At 45.7% G+C, this 20,999-nt stretch overlaps 3 protein-coding genes across 3 annotated transcripts; 1 reads left to right on the plus strand and 2 right to left on the minus strand.

The window, feature by feature from the left end:
• The first annotated feature begins 89 nt into the window (after positions 1-89).
• On the plus strand, positions 90-1,535 carry LOC129456338 (low choriolytic enzyme-like). Its single transcript, XM_055222569.1, has 4 exons — positions 90-98; positions 367-526; positions 644-725; positions 1,303-1,535. The coding sequence occupies exons 1-4, from the start codon at positions 90-92 to the stop codon at positions 1,427-1,429; spliced, it is 378 nt and encodes a 125-aa protein (XP_055078544.1). The 3' UTR covers positions 1,430-1,535.
• A 6,614-nt stretch (positions 1,536-8,149) lies between these two features.
• LOC117372543 (patatin-like phospholipase domain-containing protein 2) lies at positions 8,150-14,881 on the minus strand. Its single transcript, XM_055222570.1, has 7 exons — positions 14,317-14,881; positions 13,227-13,459; positions 13,039-13,104; positions 12,569-12,688; positions 11,873-11,956; positions 11,556-11,736; positions 8,150-8,310 (listed from the first exon to the last, which is right to left on the minus strand). Exons 1-7 carry the CDS (start codon positions 14,879-14,881, stop codon positions 8,150-8,152), a joined length of 1,410 nt encoding a protein of 469 aa, XP_055078545.1.
• A 1,433-nt stretch (positions 14,882-16,314) lies between these two features.
• LOC117372544 (patatin-like phospholipase domain-containing protein 2) lies at positions 16,315-20,611 on the minus strand. Its single transcript, XM_055222571.1, has 10 exons — positions 20,383-20,611; positions 19,764-19,996; positions 19,536-19,601; positions 19,308-19,427; positions 18,716-18,799; positions 18,539-18,599; positions 17,866-18,081; positions 17,611-17,728; positions 17,432-17,536; positions 16,315-16,471 (listed from the first exon to the last, which is right to left on the minus strand). The coding sequence occupies exons 1-10, from the start codon at positions 20,609-20,611 to the stop codon at positions 16,369-16,371; spliced, it is 1,335 nt and encodes a 444-aa protein (XP_055078546.1). The 3' UTR covers positions 16,315-16,368.
• Positions 20,612-20,999: the final 388 nt, after the last annotated feature.

Consider the following 20,999-nt stretch of genomic DNA (forward strand, 5'->3'; position numbering starts at 1 on the left):
ACAGAAGTACACACACATACACAGAGTACACGCAAGTACTAAAGGCCATACCATTGCTAAGCAGAGACTTGACCCACATTGCCAGTGTAATGTTTTATGTGAGTGCTGATGGTGGAGGGCCCCAGGGCAGCTGTGGCTACAGGGCACTGTAAAGTCTTTGAGTGTCCAAAAATAGATCTGTATAAATGTGATGAAGAAGAGTAAAGTCTAATCGGTCCCTCTGTCCCTGTCTCTGTCCCTGTCTCCGTTTCTGCCCCTGTCTCTGTCCCTGTCTATGTCTCTGTCTCTGTCCCCATCTCTGTCTCTGTCCTTGTTTCTATCTCCATCTCTGTCTCTGCCCTGTCTCTGTCCCTGTTTGTGTGACAGTGGTGGACGCGCAGTCAGAAACTGTCTCTGTCTAAAAATGGCTGCCTTTATACTTCCACCATCCAACACGAGCTTCTGCATGCGCTCGGATTCGCCCACGAGCATTCGCGCTCAGACCGGGACAGCCATGTGACCATCCTGTACGACAACATCAGATCAAGTAAGACTTCAGCCAATGAGCTTCAAGTATTTGTCTGAGGCTTTTTCTCTTGTCTAATCTGTGGCTCAAGTTTTTGTCTGGGCTTCAAACCTGTGTGACACAAGTGTCTCTCCTCAGATAAGAAACACAACTTCAGGAAGTACAGGACCAACAACCTGTACACCCCCTACGACTTCAACTCCGTCATGCAGTACTACAAGTGAGTACTACTCCTACTACTACTACTAGTACTACTACTACTACTACTGCTACTACTACTACTGGTACTAATACTACTACTGCTACCACTGCTACCACTACTGCTACTACTTCTCTGGCTCGGCTCCTCTTCTCCGCTGGCTCTGCTCCTCTTCTTCTCTAGCTCTGCTCCTCTGGCTCTTCTTCTCTGGCTCTGCTCCTCTTCTCCTCTGGCTCTGCTCCTCTGGCTCTGCTCCTCTTCTCCTCTGGCTCTGCTCCTCTGGCTCTGCTCCTCTGCTCCTCTGGCTCTGCTCCTCTTCTCCTCTGGCTCTGCTCCTCTGGCTCTGCTCCTCTGGCTCTCCTCCTCTGGCTCTGCTCCTCTGGCTCTGCTCCTCTTCTCCTCTGGCTCTGCTCCTCTGGCTCTTCTTCTCTGGCTCTGCTCCTCTGGCTCTGCTCCTCTTCTCCTCTGGCTCTGCTCCTCTTCTCCTCTGGCTCTGCTCCTCTTCTCCTCTGGCTCTGCTCCTCTGGCTCTGCTCCTCTGCTTCTCGCACACAGCTCGTCTGGCTCTGCTTGTTTTAACCCTTGTGTGTTTTTTTCAGTTATGCCTGGTCTAAAAATGGCAGGCCCACTCTTCAGTCAAAGAGAAACCCAAGCCTGCGTTTTGGACATGCGACTCAAGTGAGCAAGTACGACATTCTGAGAGTCAACCGTTACTACAAGTGCTAGGCCACAGGGCATAAAGTCCAGACCCACCATCTGTCACAGGTTTCTACAGAACCACTGAGCTGAGCATTAGGGGAGGGGAGAGAAATGTGATTTTATTTGTAAATCATGGGTGACCAGTGAGCTCTTTTGTTTCACATGAAATCACTGAAATTAACTAATGTAATTGGACGAACACGTTTGGCTGGGTTTAAGAATGGACCAGACTGATATCAATCTGTATAATAAATACAGAGAGATATGAGTCTGGACTTGCCAGGCTAGCAGTGGAGCAGGTGTAGTCCTGGTAACGTCTGGCCATGGTGTCTTTGTCTTTGAAAGATGGTGACAAATTCTGAGATTTATTGATTTTGATCTGAGTTTGAGTTCTTGATTTTTGTGCTGTCTCTAAAATGTAAAACTACAATAAAGCCTTTCAACAAGTTTATTGTCTTATATCAAAAAACTGAAGCAACAATAATCCACAGATACATGACCAGGTTGGAGCATACTCCCTGAGTCAGAAATGGACATTACTCTACATGTAGCTCTATGGTAGAATGTTCAGAAGTTACTACGTAGACAGAATGCACACATTAGGAAACACTGTCAAAAAGGTTTTAAGATTGTCTGAAAAGAAAAGGTATTTAAACATTTTCAGGAGCCTGTGGTCAATGCAGAGAAAAGATGTATATGGACAACAAGGGAGAGGGGAACAACTCTCCTTTCCTATTTGCAACAGTAAACAGATTAACAAACTGCTGCCGTTAGAACTAATTTCTACATCTAAGTGCAAAGAGTTTGCAGTGTTCTTTAATGACAAGGTGTCACGGCCCCTGTTGTGCCATGTTTTTTTTAATCAATAATAATAATAATAATAATATGTTTTTGGAGGTGACCTGGATGCACTAGGGCTCAGCGTTTCCATTCGCAAACACCGGCCATAACAAGTGGGGGCTCATCCGGGATCATTTTGAATGGTTGAATCAGTAAAGTATTCCGCTAGACGTTGTTTGTACATTTTTGTAGTGCGCGCAAGATTCGGCCCAGTTTGCGCCAAGAATCCGACCTAGTGACCTACTGTGAATGGGTGAGATGTAGACACTGTATGCGTCCGCTGGAGCGCGCATTGATTGGGATCGCGCCGGTGGACACGGCGTGACGTCGTTGTGGCGGTTAAGGGCGTGCCGCATTTTCTTGTCTTCGCCAATGTATTAACGTGTGTATTGCAATGCTTCGTATGTAGTTACTGCGCTATGTTTGTAGCTTGTATGGTTTTCTTGTCCCGTATGCGCTCAGGGTGCAGCCCTGCGCACCTTTGTCCAGGCGCCAAGCCACAATGACCTCCATGTGGGTTTGGGCTGCATAGGTGCGTGTGCTGGCTTTGGCGATGGGGCAAGTGAGGTACGCGTAGTTGGTAGTTGATAACTGTAAGTGCCAGTAAAATGTTTGGAATTTTGAATTTGTAAAATGGCCACTTTTGGATTGGATTAGTGTGGCTGCAGCACACTTAGCCTGTCAAATAGGGTGTTGCTTTCCTGCTCTTAGTGGTTTCTCCTTAATCTTAAAGCTGCATAGGCCCAGAAGGTCCAGCTGTTGCAGAGGATGGAAGGAGGGGAGACAATGTGGGTTTTGCACAAACTTGGGACCATGGTCGGTCTGTATTTGGCCCTTTGGTTTATGATTTATTTGTAGTGGTTGTGGAAAAACACCTTTTAGTTATTGGCACTTATTTGTAATGCTCTGCTTTGTATTTATACTTTGTGATGGCCAATGGCTAGAGACACGTGTGAAATGCAAATCTGAAACATGTACGATCTTAAAATTGTTGGCAAGAATATTAGGGAACTTGTTTATCCTGTTTGTGTCCCTGTTCTACTTGTCCCCTCACAGCTGGATGCTGAGGATGGGGGCGTGAAAGGAGGTGATGCTGGTCTGGACTAGGAGCATGGGATTTGGCCTGTTGACTCTAGGTCTGTGTTTTATCAGATTTTAAAAAGAAGTATATGTATGTGGATTAATGGTAATGTGGTCTATGATTTCACTGGAACAGAAATAATTTTGAGAGCTATCACGCCACCTCCTCATGTCAATAAAGAGTTCTTTTACTGATGGCTGGATGAATCTTTAATTCATACAAGTGCAAACTTGATTGTAGATGCCAACAACATCACCATCGCCGTCAAAACCACCAAACCACCGTTGAACTAAATCATTTACATAAATTACAATTAGAAATATAATAATAAAAGACATAAAATAACACATGAAATTACAAACACATACCTCGCTGGCTGACCCAAATTTAGGAGGTAGAATGAGCTTTACTTTGATTAACTTTAACCAGGCGTGTGTCCCTTTCCAGTGGTCGAGCGGAACCAAACAAAACAACAGTTCCTACCTGACTATGAAAATAAAACACTAAAATACCATTTAACATATTATTAACATTCACATTATTTAAATAAAAGATAAATCAAAATGATGGCAGTAAAAGGAGCATTGAATTTTCTCGGGATTCCCATGGGGAAACCCATGCTTTAAAAGTGGGGGTGTCATGGCCCTCATTGTGTCATGTTTTTTATGAATAATAATAATAATGTATTTTGGGAGGTGACCTGGATGCGCTAGGGCCCAGCGCATTGGGAGGTGACCTGGATGCGCTAGGGCCCAGCGCATCCACTCGTCTATAAAAGGGACCCCGCCTCCTACGCCCAGTGCTACTCCTCTGGCTCGACTCTACCTGGCTATGCTATCATCAGATCGCCTCAACACACTTTAGCACAATTTGCACATATTTATTGTTAAACACTCCAGCAGAGCGCTTAAAACCTTTTCAGTCATGTCTGCTCCCTTCTTTGGTTTGCGGTCACAGGAACCAGGCCATAACACAAGGTTCAGGAGATTAAAAATGCCATCAATTACACAACACAAATAACACCCCTGCCACCACCTTAGCGCAGACTCACTTTGCACCTGTAACTGACAAAACTGTCTCAGAGATAATCACTAGTTTGTCCTCAACATTTTGCTATCACCACTTGCTTGCATACTTAACATCTCACTTCAATCTAGAATTCCCCAGAGCTTTGAAAACTGCAGTTATCAAGCAGAGCACGAGTCTTGATGCCACAATACTGAGCAATTACTGATCATTCTCAAATCTGCTGTTTTTAGGCAAAGTCCTTGAAAAAAGTTATTTACCAACAGCTTATTAACTTCCTCCAAATGAACAATCAACTCCTTTGATGTTTTCCACTCAGGTTTTAGACCCTACCAAAGCACTGAGACTGCACAAAATGTATCTCAGATAAAATGTCCCTGACCTGTAGGGGCCCCAGGGGTCAATCCTGGGACCCCTGTTGTTCAATCTGCCATTGGGCCAGTTAATGCGCAGCAATAATGTGTCCTACCACAACTATGCAGATGACACTCACATCTGTGTCTCACAGCAGGCAAATATAGGCAATAATATTTCTCCAGCTAAACTCAGACAAGACTGAAGTCATAGTCTTTGGTCCACAGAAACAAAGAGAAAGTGTGAGCAGTCAGCTCTAGTCTCTCTCTCTAAAACCTTCAAATCAGGTTAGAAATCTAGGGGTAATTGTTAAGTATTGTTCAAAAAAGTAGCGCTCTTACTCTCTGTGTAAAAGAGACATTTATTTTGTAAAGACAGGTACTCAGGATGTGATGCCATTATGTACGTGTTCTTCTCTTGATGGTGCTTGCACTGTACGGCCACTGTGGCACCATACATTAAAGTTCATTAAATAAATATGCCAAGCAGAGGCTAAAGAGTCGATCTGGTCAAGTATCTTCTGCCAAAACACCTTAACAGTAATAATTGACTTGAACTTTAACAGCCACATCAAGTCAATAACATTTGCAGCGTTTTACCATCTAAAATATGTTGAAAAAACAAATGTATACTGTCTAAAGACAGACTTGGAAAGACTTATCCATGCATTTGTCTCCAGTAGGTTAGACTACTGTATCGGCCTGGCCTCTCCAAACAAATGTTAACACAGCTGCAGTACATCCAGAACACTGCTGCTCAGGCCTCTGCACTGGCTCCTGTGGAAGTGTAGAAGTCTCTCCATGGCCTAGCACCAAAATGCATCTCCCACATGTTAGTGCCATATGAACCATCTCACACTCTGAGGACTTCAGGGACCCGCCTCCTTCCGTTGTTTTGCTGTAGTCCTGTTGTAGTCCTGGTTTAGTCTTGGTTTAGTCCTGGCCTCCTGCTGGTGCCCAGATTCAGAACTAAACATGGGGAACCAGCTAAAACCTAAAGATGTGAGACAGGCCTCTACTTTGACAATGTTTAAATCCGGGCTCCAAACGGTTGTTTAGCTGAAAGGTTTTTATTCTGCACTCTTTTCTTTTAATGTGTATTTTATGATGATTATTTATGTTGTGATTGTATTGTGATTTTAACAACCTTCTTATTCTGTAAAGAATTTGAATTACTTTGTGTACCAATTGTGCTAATGCTAGCTATCTTGTGACTGTAATTTTATTTTAGAGGGACTTTTGTGTTTAACACAAATCAGCACAAATCAGCTCACCTAGAAGTTCAGCTAAGTCTGCGTACAGAGCTTCAGACAGTGCAGTGCCAACACAGGCACGCAGGCAGACATCGACACAAACATGCAGAAACAGAGACACAGCGCTTTACAACAAGGAACCACTCACCCATTCACCCACACATTCATACACCAGTGTACGCAGACACTGGGAGCGAGGTAGGTTAAGTGTCTTGCCCAGGGACACAATGACAGCATTCATCTGTGGGAGCTGGAATTGCACCGCCAACCTGTGGGTCAGTGGATCTGACTGCTCTACCAACTGAGCTAATGTGGGTCCAGCTCTTGAGAGCGGGATTTTTCCCTTTTTTAAATTTCCCCCCATTTTTAAAGTAAAGTTTTTTCTAGTATTATTGTATTTTTTCCATTTCTTTTAGTATTTTTCCAATTTTTTTAATACTTTTTCTCTTTTTTGTGTGTACTATTCCCTAATTTTTTTTAGAATTTTTCACAAGTGAGTTCAGAGTGCAGTCCGCATTTTCCACAGGTGAGTGCGGACACAGGTGAGTACAGACACAGGTGAGTGCGAACACAGGTGAGTGCGGACACAGGTGAGTACAGACACAGGTGAGTGCGGACACAGGTGAGTGCGAACACAGGTGAGGGTTTGGCCTGTAGGAAGTGCCTTCATCATTGACGCTATATGCACACATTCACCTGCTCCTAGAAGCACTGACACAGTTTTTCTTTCCTCCAGTTGACCTGAGATTTGTGTTGGGTAAAACTACGGCAGCTGCACAGAAAAGTCTGCAGAAAGAAAAGAGAGAAAAAAAGATCATTTTTTTATAACACTGAACCTCCTAATGAATCCAAGACATATCAGGGAACACAAACGGCGTCTTAAATATCAAGTATAGTGAGTAGTTTTACAATAAAATTTGTTTTAGGCCAAGATTATAGTGGGAAAAATCATTTGATAATTTACGTTTTTTAAAATTATCTATTTAAATTGGAATAAGTTAAAGTAAGAATGATGGCATTACTTAAAAAGGGGGTATTTTACTTCTATGGGGTACTAAAAAGGAGGTATATATATATATATATATATATATATATATATGTATGTATGTAAATGGACATGGCGAACCTGCTAGCCAGCACATTCCAAATAGGAAGTGAGCGTGGTCTGCACTTCCGGCTCCATGGAGTCTGGCTCCAATTCACTTCCACATCCACATTGTGACACAACTGTCACTCCTCTCTCTCTGTAACTGCTGCTGTCAGGCTCCTCATTTTGTTCTTAAAATGTTCATATTAACCCACTCTGCATAATCCTGGGGTTTTATTTTCCTATTCTGTCTATTTTGTTTGTAAATTAAGATAGAACAATAACAGACCAATCATGCGGCTTCTTTCCCCGAGGTCGCTCCACTAGTGTTAGTAACAGGTTTGATTGACAGCGTTGGTAAACACCTGTCCCTGTTAAACCAGCAGTGCAGCAGGGAAGGGGCATTACGTTCAGCAACTTTGGCCGAGATTGGCTCTTTGGTTGCTATGATACTCATGGTCAGAATTCCAAATATAGAGAACTGTAACCGCTAGCGTTGATGAGCTTCATTTGGCTGGAGCCGAACGCTATGGGTGAAGCCACACTTCACTTCTTTATACAGTCTATGGGGTATTAAAGAGGGGGGAGTTTACTTCTGTGGGGTATTAACAGTAGCACATAACATCACCATGTTATTGTTTTTAAAATGCTAAACTCACCCAAGTCAGCATATTAATTTGACGTTCTGAGTCTCCCCTCCCTTTGCTCTCTGCACTAAGTCACTCCACCTTCAGAGCGCTATCACAACACAATCAGTGTGAATCCCACTAATGAAACTACTGCACATCACATTAGGGTTGTCAAGTTGCTGTGTACAGTTTTGTATCATGTTTTTCTCGTACTGCTAACCATAAGTTTGAACAGGAACAGATCTCTAGATTACTCAAACATGTATGGGTGACATCTAAAACCTCTTCAAGCACATTTTTGATGTGGAACAGTGTTAGAACATGAGAGATTTTGCATAATACCCTTTAGCCTCTATATTTTGTGATCAAACAAAGCAATGGATGATGGTCTATGTGGTCTCTGATTTCCCTCTCCCTCTGATTTTCCCTCTAATTCATCCCACTGTTTATGAACTTTTGATACTGCTGTATTTCAGTGTTACCTGATGGAGAGGTTGAGGAAGAGTCCAAACGGCAGAAGGACCAGCCGGATCAGAACCAAGAGCAGATCCAGAACTAAACCCATGACTATGAGAACCACAGGGGGGTCTGAGAAGTGAGCTGGGCGAGGGGGAGGGTCCAAACAGGCTGAAACCAGGACTGAGAAAAGAGAGGGAGGAGAGGGGAGGGGGTAGAGGGTGAGAAGAAGAGAGGAGGGGATAGAGAGAGAGAGGGAGGAGTGAGGAGGAAGGGGGCATAGAGGGAAAGAAGAGGAGAGAGAAGAGGGGATAGAGAGAGGGAGAAGGGGGTAGAGGGAGAGAAGAGGGGAGAGAGGGAGAGAGTGGAGACAGAGAGAAGGGGGAGAGAGAGAGAATAGGTAGAGTCTGTTTAACATTCATGGGGTTTTCTTTTGTACTTGTACAGACCATAGACTATATAAATTGGCATACAGTTTAAACCAGAAGTTTACATACACTATATAAAAAGACACTTATGCTTTTTTTTCTCACATGAAATCAGACTAAACTTTTCCTGTTGTAGGTTAATTAGGATTGCTAAAATTATTTCTATTTCCTAAATGCAAGAATAATGAGAGAAGGATTTTTATACAATGTTTCATGGCTTTCTTCAAAGTCAGAAGTTTGCATACAGTAAGGTTACTGTGACTTTAAACAATTTGGAAATGATGTCATGTCTCTGGAAGCTTCTGATAGGTCTATTGACAATATTTGAGTTCATTACAGACACACCTGTGGATGTACAGTGAGGCAAATAAGTATTTGAACACCCTGTGATTTTACAAGTTCTCCCACTTAGAAATCACGGAGGGGTCTGAAATTTTCATCTTAGGCGCATGTCCACTGTGAGAGACAATCTAAAAAAAAGAAATCAGCAAAGATATCAGCAAAAGAACTGTGGACTGATTCATCCTTGGGTGCAATTTCCAGATGCCTGAAGGTGCCATGTTCATCTATTCTAACAATTATACACAAGTATAAACACCATGAGAATGTCCAGCCATCACACCGCTCAGGAAGGAGACGGATTCTGTGTCCCAGAGATGAATGTGCTTTGGTCCGAAATGTACATATCAACCCATGAACAAAAACAAAAGACCTTGTAAAGATGCTGCTGAAGCTGTAAGAGTGTGTCATTATCCACAGTGAAACCAACATGGACTGAAAGACCACTCTTCTGTCAACTATCATCAGAAGCTTGTAGAAGGATATCCAAAATGTTTGACACAAGTCATACAGTTTAACAGCAATGGCACCAAATACTAGTGAAATGTATGTAAACATCTGACTTTGAATAAAGTCATGAAAAATTGTCAAAACCAGGGGTCGGAAACCCCATGCATGCGGCTCTGGCGCTTATACTGCAGCTCCACGTGGCTTGGGAAAATAAGTTATGAGTATTTAATTGAAGTGTATTTTATTTGTTATTTCTTTTTTAATTGTAGTTCTAAATTGGATGATTATTGTGATCTTGAAATATTAAAATAAAATTATATTTTATTATTTTTCATCACCCAAAATAGGCGTCACCCCTGGAAGTTGCTGTACCCGCCAAAATGCTGCGCATTTATCGCAAGACATTTTCACAATAAACACACAGCTTTTGCTGAAAAATAGCCGGAGGTAGAAGAGAGAAAAAAAGCTGTTTCAGAATTGATAGGGAAGGCTGAGGAAAAATCACTTCAAGAAGTGTATGAAGTCTGCAAATTCAACTACGTATGCAAGTTTTGTGGCCGCTCAGAAAATAGTCAGGCACGGGAAGCTGTTCACAGATGGAGAATACATGAAAGAGTCATTCATTAAGATTTCAGAACACCTATTCACAGACTTTAAAAACAAGAGTGAAATTGTGCAGAAAAACAGATACATGTGTGAGCAGCTATTCTCCACCATGAACTATGTGAAAAACAAACGCCACTCACACCTCACAGACGACAGCTCACAGTCCTGTGTAAAGTTGCAGACGTGCTCAGAGGATCAGGAGCAGAAGTCCCATTAACCAAGTAAAATAAATATTTATGCAGATATTTTGCAAATATTTATTTTTAATTGTTTACTGACTGAGTGTATACAATATATACAGTGTCATCTTCATTTTAGATGTCAAAAAGTATTTGGTCTCCCAGTGTTTTTGTTTCTGTGGAAACCACGTCCAAATGTCTCTTTGGGTGTTAAAGGCTGTCGACCTCTGGTCTAAACAAATCCTTCTCTCATTATTCTGGCATTTAGCAAATAGAAATCATTTTGCTGAAACAGGAAACGTTTAGTCTGATTTCATGTCAGACAGTGAGAAAAAAATGTATCTGTCTTTTTATATAGTGTATGTAAACTTCTGGTTTCAACTGTAGCTAACCTGCTAGCTGCTGCGAAGCGAGCATGGGCTTGATTCAGCTCCATCGACTCTGGCTCCAATTCACTTTCTATTTTAAACCTGTGGCTCCTCTCTCTGTAATTGCTGCTGCGAGAGTCGTCATTCAGACATTAAAATGTTCCTATTAACCTGCTCTACATGATCCTGTGGTTTTTATTTCACTATTTTATAGTGCGCATCCAGAACAGACTGGAGGCCATAAAGGACAGCTGCCCCCAACTCCTCCACAGAGTCCTGTCTGCACAGAGCAGCAGAGGCAGGTGGCTCCTGTCCTAGCCCTCACCTGTCGCTCTTCAGAACAATGACAGATGTGCAGGCTTTTCATTATTTATTGCCTATATTTGAATTGTCTTGTTGTGCCTTGATGGTGACAGTGGGTGAGAGTGTTTGCCCACTGCTCTGAAGGTTTGTGGTTCAAATCCTGCTCTCGGCATAAACATCATTGGTTGAGCGTTCAGATCCACTGACCCACAGGCTGACGGTGCAATTCCCACTCTCCCACAGATGAATGCTGTTGTTGTCCTACAATGAGACACTTAACCCCACCCACCTGTGTATACTGGTGTGTGAATGTGTGTGTGAATGTGTGTGTGATTGGCTGAGTAAGTGTTGTATAAAAATGTGACCTTTGACCTTTAATAAAGTATCTATGTAACTGCTGATCACTCCCTCAGACCACTTCTTTATAGAGTCTATGGTTCAAACACAGAACTGACAGCTGGATCTGACCATACCTCCTGAGATTGCTCCGGGGAGAACATCGCTCTCTTCATCTCCTCTCTCTTCGTCTCCTCTCTCCTCATCTCCTCCCTCCTGGTCTCCTCTCTCCTGGTCTTCCCTCTCCTGGTCTTCCCTCTCCTGGTCTCCTCCCTCCTGGTCTTCCCTCTCCTGGTCTCCTCTCTCCTGGTCTTCCCTCTCCTGGTCTCCTCCCTCCTGGTCTTCCCTCTCCTGGTCTCCTCTCTCCTGGTCTTCCCTCTCCTGGTCTCCTCCCTCCTGGTCTTCCCTCTCCTGGTCGCCTCCCTCCTGGTCTCCTTTCTCCTGGTCTCCTTTCTCCTGGTCTCCTTTCTCCTGGTGTCCTTTCTCCTGGTCTTCCCTCTCCTGGTCTCCTCCCTCCTGGTCTCCTCTCTCCTTCTGATCTGACTCTACGAGGAAGCGGAGAGCGTCTTTGTACCCGTTCACACACATCTGCAGCAACACCTGCCAGAAACACCTGTCACTGTGATGGAGGTATTATCAACTCCTCCTGTCATTCACAACAAGACTGAATATTATTTGTATTACAGTTTTAGTAGTAACAATGGTAGTCATAGTAGTATTTGTAGTACTGTCTGACCTGTGGACTCTGGGGCAGGAAGGAAGTCCAAACCCGGTGCAAGTTTCCAGTGTTGACCTCAATCGACACATTTCCAAAACAAACCTGGGACAGAGACAGTCAGGGGTCATAAAGAGGTCACACAGGGGTCACACAGCGGCAGACAGGGGTCACACAACAATCAGCTAGAGGTCATAGAGGGGTCACACAGAGGTTCCACAGGGGTCACAAAGAGGTCAGGGTTAGGGTCTGACCTGCACAGGAGTCACACTGGGGTCACTCAGGGGTCGGAGGTCACAGTTAGGGTCTGACCTGCACAGGAGTCACTCAGGGGTCACTCAGGGGTCGGAGGTCACAGTTAGGGTCTGACCTGCACAGGGGTCACACTGGGGTCACTCAGGGGTCGGAGGTCACAGTTAGGGTCTGACCTGCACAGGGGTCACACTGGGGTCACTCAGGGGTCACTCAGGGGTTGGAGGTCACAGTTAGGGTCTGACCTGCACAGGGGTCACACTGGGGTCACTCAGGGGTCGGAGGTCACAGTTAGGGTCTGACCTGCACAGGGGTCACTCAGGGGTCGGAGGTCACAGTTAGGGTCTGACCTGCACAGGGGTCACACTGGGGTCACTCAGGGGTCGGAGGTCACAGTTAGTCTCTGACCTGCGCTGGAGTCACACGCGGGTCACTCAGGAGTCAGGGTTAGGGTCTGACCTGCACAGGGAAGAAGCCGGATTCTTTGGGGCAGATGTCAGACTCTCCGGAGAAAGGTGAAAACAGGAGCGAGTTTGGTAGCTCAGACAGAGGCTGGTTATCACTGAGCGCCCCGTCCATGTAACGCTATGAGGGAGAGGGAGAGGGAGGAGAGGAGGAGAGAGGCGGAGAGAGGAGGAGAGAGGAGGTTGTCACTGAGCGTTCCGTCTATGTAAGTAGTACTAGTAGTAGTAGTAGTATTAGTAGTAGCAGTAGTAGTAGTAGCAGTAGTACAGTAGTAGCAATAGTAGTAGCAGTAGTATTAGTAGCAGTAACAGTAGTAGCAGTTGTAGCAGTAGTAGTAGTAGTAGTAGCAGTAGTAGCAGAAGAAGTAGTAGTAGCAGTAGCAGAAATAGTAGTAGTAGTAGTAGTAGTAGTATTAGCATTAGTAGTAGTAGCAGTAGCAGTAGTTGTAGTAGTGGTTGTAGTAGTATTACCTCTCCTCTGTAGGTTGGAGGGATGTATCCACAGTAAACTGGGAAGAAACAACTGCACAATAAAACCTAAAAAAAGAGGAGGACGAGAGGGTCAGAGGAGCAGAGTAGAAAAGGAGCGTAGAAGAGGAGCAGAGAAGAGGAGCAAAGGAGAAGAGGAGCAGAGGAGGAGCAGAAGTACAGAGGATGACCTGTATGAGCTCCTCTCTGCTTCTGAAGTCGGTGACCCGCAGGTTCTTCCCATCATGCACTCTGGTAAGGGAGACGCAGAGGCGGCGGGAGGCGTGCACATGGGCGTCGAGGGGGAGGAACCTGAGGAGCGAGTCACGTGCACGCTGCTGCAGGCTGAAGGAGGGACTGAATACGCCCCCAACCAGAGACCGCGCCTCCATCGCTATGGCTACCAGGTCTGACACCAACACACCTGCAAGAGACCAGATACTGAACCAGGACTGAACCAGGACTGAACCAGGACTGAACCAGTACTGAACCAGGAGTGAACCAGAAAGAAACCATGACCTTGATGAGAGGACTAACCACTCTGCCACCACACACTGACCAAGTCCGGGTTTAGTCCAGGTTTAGGCCTGAGTTAGTCCTGCTTTAATCCAGGTTTAGTCCTAGTTTAGTCCTGGTTTGTCTCGTTGTAGCAGTACTTCAGATTAGATAAGAATCTTTTACTATGCGGTCAAAGTCTGACTAAGGCCAGTATTCAGAACTAACCCAGGTCTAACCCAGGACTAACTCAGGACTAAACAGGACTAACTCAAGACTAAACCAGGACTAAACTAGAACTAACTCAGGACTAAACCAGGACTAACCTAGAACTAACTCAGGACCAACTCTCGACTAAACCAGGACTAACTCAAGACTAAACCAGTACTAACTCAGGACTTATACCTGGAGAAACACAAATGAAATATGCATAAACTGTCCCATCTTTAGATTAAGTTGTTGCTCTGTTTATGAATGAAACCTCCTACTGAAAGCAGAGGGTATGTCCACAGTGTTATCAGAGCAAACACTCCTCTGCTCATCTGACCCTCTCCTCTGCTCCTCTCCTCTGCTCATCTGACCCTCTCCTCTGCTCCTCTCCTCTGCTCATCTGACCCTATCCTCTGCTCCTCTCCTCTGCTCATCTGACCCTATCCTCTGCTCCTCTCCTCTGCTCATCTGACCCTCTCCTCTGACCTTCTCCTCTGCTCCTCTGCTCCTCTCCTGAGCTCCTCAGGTCCTCTCCTCTGCTCCATTGACCTTCTCCTCTGACAATACTAAACTCACTGAGGGGGACGTTCACCGCCAGCGCCGCGGCCACGAGACTCCCTGAGGACGCGCCGCTGAAACGGGCCGCGCCGTGCACGAGCTCGGGCACACGCTCCAGGAGGCAGCTTAGAGCCCCGAGGTAGTACACGCTCCTGAAGCCACAGCCCGCGAACGAGAGGTTCCACCCGGGCTCTAAGAGGTTGCGGGGGCTGCGGGAGACCTGCGGAGCACAGACGGGGTCCGAGCCTGATGCTCCGGGAAGCGACGGGTCCACAGTGGGGGTCGTCTTTGAACTATAATTGGGACCTGCTCCGTGTCCCCGGGTCTCTCTCGGACTATAGCCGGATTCTGGAGACTTTGTCCGAGTTTTTCTCTCCTCATGGCAGGTCTGCTCACCCCGGCTCCACTGCGAAGTCTCCCCCGGGTCTGGCTCCTCTCCTCGGGTCCTCATGTCTACTTGCCCGGGCTCTGGTTCTTTGTCCCCCGCCTTTGGTTCTGGTCCCCGGCTCCTCATCTCTTGGCCCGAGTCCAAACTGGTCTGAACTGTCCAGAGACGCGTGTTGCGCAACCTCATAGACGTCATGTTTTTTATGGAAAAAATGTGGATCACGTGACTCCGTTTTCATAACACGCTGTCAGTGGGACCATAGCTTCCAGTAACAAGATCTAAAGCAGGACTGAACCAGGGCTGAACCAGGGCTGAACTAGGACCAGACCAGGACAAAACTGGGTCAGATATCACGACTTGGTAGTGGACTCGCGCGCATCACATAATGAGCTGGAGTATTAGTATTAGAGTTTAGGTCTAATTATATTTGTATTAGTAATTGTATTTATATTATAAGTATCCGGTAACTACTGGAGCCCGCGGCTCTGGGTGTTTTTAAACACTGGCACGTAAACGCGTAATGACTGAAATGGATGAGGACGATTACAATATTTGCGCGAAATATTGTACACACATTCACCACCAGATATCACCAAAGTACCAGGACTGCAGCAGGACTAAAACAGGACTAAACCAGGTCTAAACCTGGTCTAAACAGGATTAAACCTGATTCTCTAAATAGCTACACACACACACTTTTGTTTGTTCAGGTCATTTATTGCACTGCTCTCTCACTGTGCTCCCAGTGGGCCGGACCCAGTTCACTGCTTGGCCCAAACCGAAGCCCCAGGGTGAATCACTGGGGGTGGGGCTGTGCTTGGGGAGCGGGGTAAGGGGCATGAAAGCATTTGATTGGTCCCAGGTGGCAGGGCCCAGAGCAGAGGGCAGGGGCATGTCAGCAGGTTTGGTTTTGGGTTTAGATCAGTGGTTCTTAACCTTGTTGGAGGTACTGAACCCCACCAGTTTCATATGCACATTCACCGAACCCTTGTTTATTGAAAAATAAAATATTATTTTTTCAAAGACAAAACATATGTGTTTTACTGGTGCACAAAATGAACCGTGCATTATCATCACTGTGTTCAAAGAATAAAGCCAATACAATTTGTGAACTCACAACAAATTACATACACACCTTTTTACAAAGACATGACCTTTTTTAATTCTACCACACTGAAATGATTTTAATTTTTAACCTTATGTATTTCAATATTGAAGTTATGGTATTTATGCTATTTATTATTTTTAACATTTTAACACACACCCATCACCTAATTTCCATCAGGCTACAATAATAATGAATATTTACTGCAAATCAGTGACTTCTGCTGTTGCCTTTGAGAGACCAGTTCAGAAACGCATGGCTTCACCTTGGCCACTCTCATGTCATTTTCACAGCAAAGTCTGTTCCTTTTCTTCGTTTTTATGTCGTTTTATGTTTTTATGCTGTTCAAAGGGCTCATTTAAGTTGGGCAGGTACTTCGATAGACACATCAAAGGGTGCATTTGTTGAATTGGGCCAACATCTGACGCTCGCCCGCTAATCATATGAGTCGGGTGTGTGTCTTGACCTCCGCCGACCCCTGAGACTGACTCACCGAACCCCTAGGGTTCGATCGAACCCAGGTTAAGAACCACTGGTTTAGAGGGATTATTTGGGATATTTCTGTTAATATTTTGGTTCATATTTTGGTGGACAGCTTTGGGGCAGATTGGTCGTTTTCGCTGCAGTCGAACAGAGCGAGTCCAGAGGGGAGACTTCTGCAGCGACGAAGAGGAACCTCACTGTGAAAAGAACCACACATAATATTTAAAGAGATGGGTATTTGACTTCTATGGGAACTGTAACACATATTTAGATCATTATGTTTCCTTTTATTGTTTTTAAAGTGGTATATTCACATAAAACAATGTATTAACATATTTTATAAGTCTCACTTTTGTTTTTGACGCACTGAGCCCCCCTGCCTTTGCTCTCTGTGCCAAGTCACTCCCCCTTCAGATCGCTATCACAACACAATCTGCGTGCATCTCACTAATGAAACGACTGCACATCACATCAGGTTTGTCAAGTTGCTGTGTAGTTTTCTATCATTTTGTGTTTTTTATGGAGAATTGTCGTGTGGGAGCATGGGTGATGTAGGGTTGTGGGTGAAGTCTCATACAGGCTCGTACTGCTAACTGTAAGGAGGGTTTGAATAGGGCCCTCGAGAGATCTCTAGATTACTCAAACATGCATGAACGACATCTAAAACCTCTTCATGTTTTTAGCCGTACCTATTTTAATATAATTTGGTCATGTTAGGCGGGCCAGATAAATAAGCCCAAAGGGCCGTATGTGGCCCCCAGGCCGTAGTTTGCCCATGTCTGCTCTATAGTTATATTCTCTGACACCTGTGGATCATTATGTTATAATTTGCACATTTTAAATCACAATATTAATCTAAAACAACTTAATAAAAAGAAACAAGTCCGCTAACTTCCACGTAACAAAACTACAGTGCACAATGGGAGCTGACGTCGCCATAAACGTCCCCCCCAATCCCCTGTGGATAGCGGCACACCACACTAGCTAAATTTTTTCATTTGTACCAAAATGATTACGGAGAAGGAAATGCGTATATCACAGTGGGAGTGTGCCGGTGAAGGTGAAAACGGGGGTAGATCAAAACATCTTGAACACAGGAGACTAAAGATTACTCAATCATGCGAAAGGGAGGAGGTGTCTGGGGAAGAGGGAGGTACCTGCTCGTTAGCTCCTCCTCCTCTTCCTCCTCTTTCCATATAGGGCTGAACACAGAATAGAGCCAACTCAGGTCTGTGGGAGCGTCAGGCAGCCACTCCACCAGCCTGACAAAAATGCAAACCAGAATGAACAAATTGTGGAGAGAACATTTTGAGTTTACATAAGTGAATTATAAAACCTGCGTGCGATGGTCCAGGGCGCATGGAGAGGGCGGGGCTTAGGCAGACGCAGGTACAACCTCACCTGAGAGAGGAGGCCGAAGGAGGGGAGAGAGAGTCTGCATGATTCACACAATACTGCAACAAAAAGAAGAGATTTAATACGAGAGACTGAGACAGAGACACACAGACTCTGGTCTCTGCTCCTTGGTCTTGGTCCTGGTCTTGGGTCTTTGTCCTGGTCTGGTTTCTGCTCCCCAGTCCCGGTCTCTCACCTGTCCTGATTCCTGGAGGCAGTTTGTCAGTGACTCTTGGGTCAAGCCACGAGTGAGGTTTGTGTTTCCTCTGCTCTGATTGGATGATCTCCTCTCTCGTTAGCTTCGATTGGCTCGTTTGTATTTCCCTGTCGTCTGGTTGAAACATGTGTTCCCATTCACAACACGGTTCCCATGGCTTGTTCATCTGCACCGGAGCGTCATCGTTCACCATACCTGGGAAACAGGAACTTTTTCTATTTCAGACAAGTACACCCATGTTCTTGCCATGTTCTGTGGGATAGGATTAGCAACACTGTCAATTAAACATGTTGCTAATGCTAACAGGAGCGACTTTGGAGGAAGATGCCATCTGTTTGGGATGGGTTAAGATAAACAAGACCAAAATGATGAGCCTGACAGCAGCAGTTACAGCGAGAGGGTTTTTTAGTTGATGGAGTCAGAAGTGCGCCCATGCTCACTTCCTGCTTGGAACGAGGCAGTTAGCAGGTTAGCTATAACCTTTTATATATGCAGTCAGTGCTTTTTACAGATAAGCACCAAAAAATACCAAATCTTCAGCTCTCTTGTCCCATTTAAATCCTTATCGTCTAAATATAAGGATGACTCGGCACATTTTGAGCTCCATAGTGTGGAACTTTACAGCAAAACCATGACAACAGAAACATCTCACCATTTTCCTGCAGAAACCTCAGAGCGTCCACAAACCCATTCTGACAGATCTCAGCCAAAACCTGAAAAATAATCGGTCCTGATTCAGTCCTGGTTCAGTCCTGGCCTAGTCCCAGCCCAGTCCCGGTCTAGTCTCGGCCCAGTCCTGGCCCAGTCCTGGTCTAGTCCGGGTCCAGACCTGTGGTTCTGGGGGGAAGAAGGTACTGGTCACCCGGTACAGGTTTTCTGGGTTCACTTCAATGCTCATGTTGTTGAACAGAACCTGAAATGGAAGAGTGACATAATGGTACTTCTGTGGCCACAGCTGCCCTGGGGCAAACACACAGGAGCCAGGAGCCTATTGGCCTTGGTTCGTGTAGTACTAGTACCTCATACAGCTGCTCTGTGGTGCTTGTTATAGTACTCGTTGCAGTAGTAGTACTTGTTGCAATAGCAGTACCTGGCTTGTGTATCGGCCCTGGGGTGTTTGTAGTAGTACTTGTTGTATTAGTACTTGTTGCAGCGGTAGTACTTGTTGCAGTACTAGTGCCTGGTTAGTAACAACAAGCTGGCCCTGTTTGCAGTAGTACTTATTGTAGTAGTACTTGTTGCAGTAGCAGTACCTGGCTTGTGTACTGGTCCTGGGGTGTTTGTTGTAGTATTTGCTGTAGTAGTAGAACTTGTTGCAGTAGTAGAACTTGTTGCATTAGTAGAACTTATTGCAGTACTAGTACTTGGCTCATGTACTAGCCCTGGGATGTTTGTTGCAGTACTTGTTGCAGTACTAGTACCTGGCTCGTGTACTGGGGTTGGGGGCATATGTCACTCTCTCCAGCGTAGGGGCTGATGGTGATGGTTTTCTTCTGGTCACAGCGCGGCAGGTTGTCGCTGACCGCTCCGTCTACATAACGCTGCGGGGCATCAGGGTTAAAATATTATGATTATTAATATTAATATGCCATCTCTGTGTTTACTTATTTATTATTATTAAATAAGTCAAAGGTCAAAGATTGGCTCACCACTCCTCTGTATTTGGGAGGAAAAATTCCACAGTAAAATGGCACAAAACAACTGCAGATCAGTGCCTGAAGAGACAGAGACCAGAACCAGGACTAAATCAGGACAAGCCAGGACTAAACCAGGACTAAACCAGGACTAAACCAGGACTAAACCAGGACTAAACAGAACTGAACCCGGACTGAACCAGTACTACACCCAGTCTGAACCGGGACTAAACCAGGTCTCACCTGTATCAGTTCCTCGTTGCTATTGAACTCAGACAGCAGTTGATTCTTTCGGTCTGGGACGCGGGTCACGGAGATGAAGAGGCGCCCGGACGCATGCACGTAAGCGTCCACGGGGAGAGTGCGGACGAGGAAGTTGTGCACATGCTGCATCAGGTTGAAGTCGGGGTGCAGCGGCCCAAGTCTGTGAGCACGAGCACCACGAGCCAGCGACATGAGCTCTGAGCACGCCTCCTCTGGAACACACCACAGTCACGACAGATGCCCTCCCATCCTCCTGTATCCCTGTGTGTCAGATGCCCTCCCATCCTCCTGTATCCCTGTGTGTCAGATGCCCTCCCATCCTCCTGTATCCCTGTGTGTCAGATGCCCTCCCATCCTCCTGTATCCAGGTGTGTCAGATGCCCTCCCATCCTCCTGGATGGGAGGGCTGGTCATTTGACCAGCCCCCATCGACTGCGATGGGGGCTGGTCAAATGTCTCTACTTAATCTACAGATGCTGTGGTGTGTCAGATACCTTCCCAGATGTTGTGGCGTGACACTGACCATTTTTCATTCAGAAAGTGTGAGTTCATAAATGCACCGGAGTGACTCAGAGACGGACCCAAAGGCGGGACTCACCGAGCGGGATGCCCACGGTGAGGATGGCCGCGAGCAGAGCCCCCGCGGAGGAACCGTAGAGGCGAGCGGCCCGGTGCACCAGCTCCGGGCACCTCTGGAACAGACATGCCGCCACTCCGATGTAGTACACCCCCATGAAGCCGCAGCCCGCGAACGAAATGGACCAGCCCCGGTCCAGCGAGTCCGTCTGACCCGACTCCTGCATCAGGTCCAAGTGTGATATCGACATGCTTCTAAGCTAGGACTCAACAGGACTAAAGAGGACTAAACCGGGTCTGAACCAGAACTGGGGCCCCCGGGACTTGCGCGTTGGGCCAAAGGTGAGATTCGGGGTGTGGCGTATAAAGAGCAGCGCTGTGATTGGTCAGGTCAGGTGTTTGCTGCAACCATAGGCTCAATTAGAAAAGTTCAAAAGGTCAAATATGAGTCTGTGGAAGTGACAGTTTCTTATTTCATAGTCCATATTCAAATATAAGACTGCCCCTGGGCTGTGACATATGCACGTGTTTCCCTTATGACCCGCAGCTTTTATGTTTTTTGTTTTTGTTTTTATGTTTAGTTTGTTTTTTTGTTTTGTTTTGTTTTTTCCGCGCAAACTGAACCCTGTGGACTTTGAA

Source organism: Periophthalmus magnuspinnatus, chromosome 6 (genome assembly GCF_009829125.3).
Source record: "Periophthalmus magnuspinnatus isolate fPerMag1 chromosome 6, fPerMag1.2.pri, whole genome shotgun sequence".
Classification (NCBI taxonomy): Eukaryota; Metazoa; Chordata; class Actinopteri; order Gobiiformes; family Gobiidae; genus Periophthalmus; species Periophthalmus magnuspinnatus.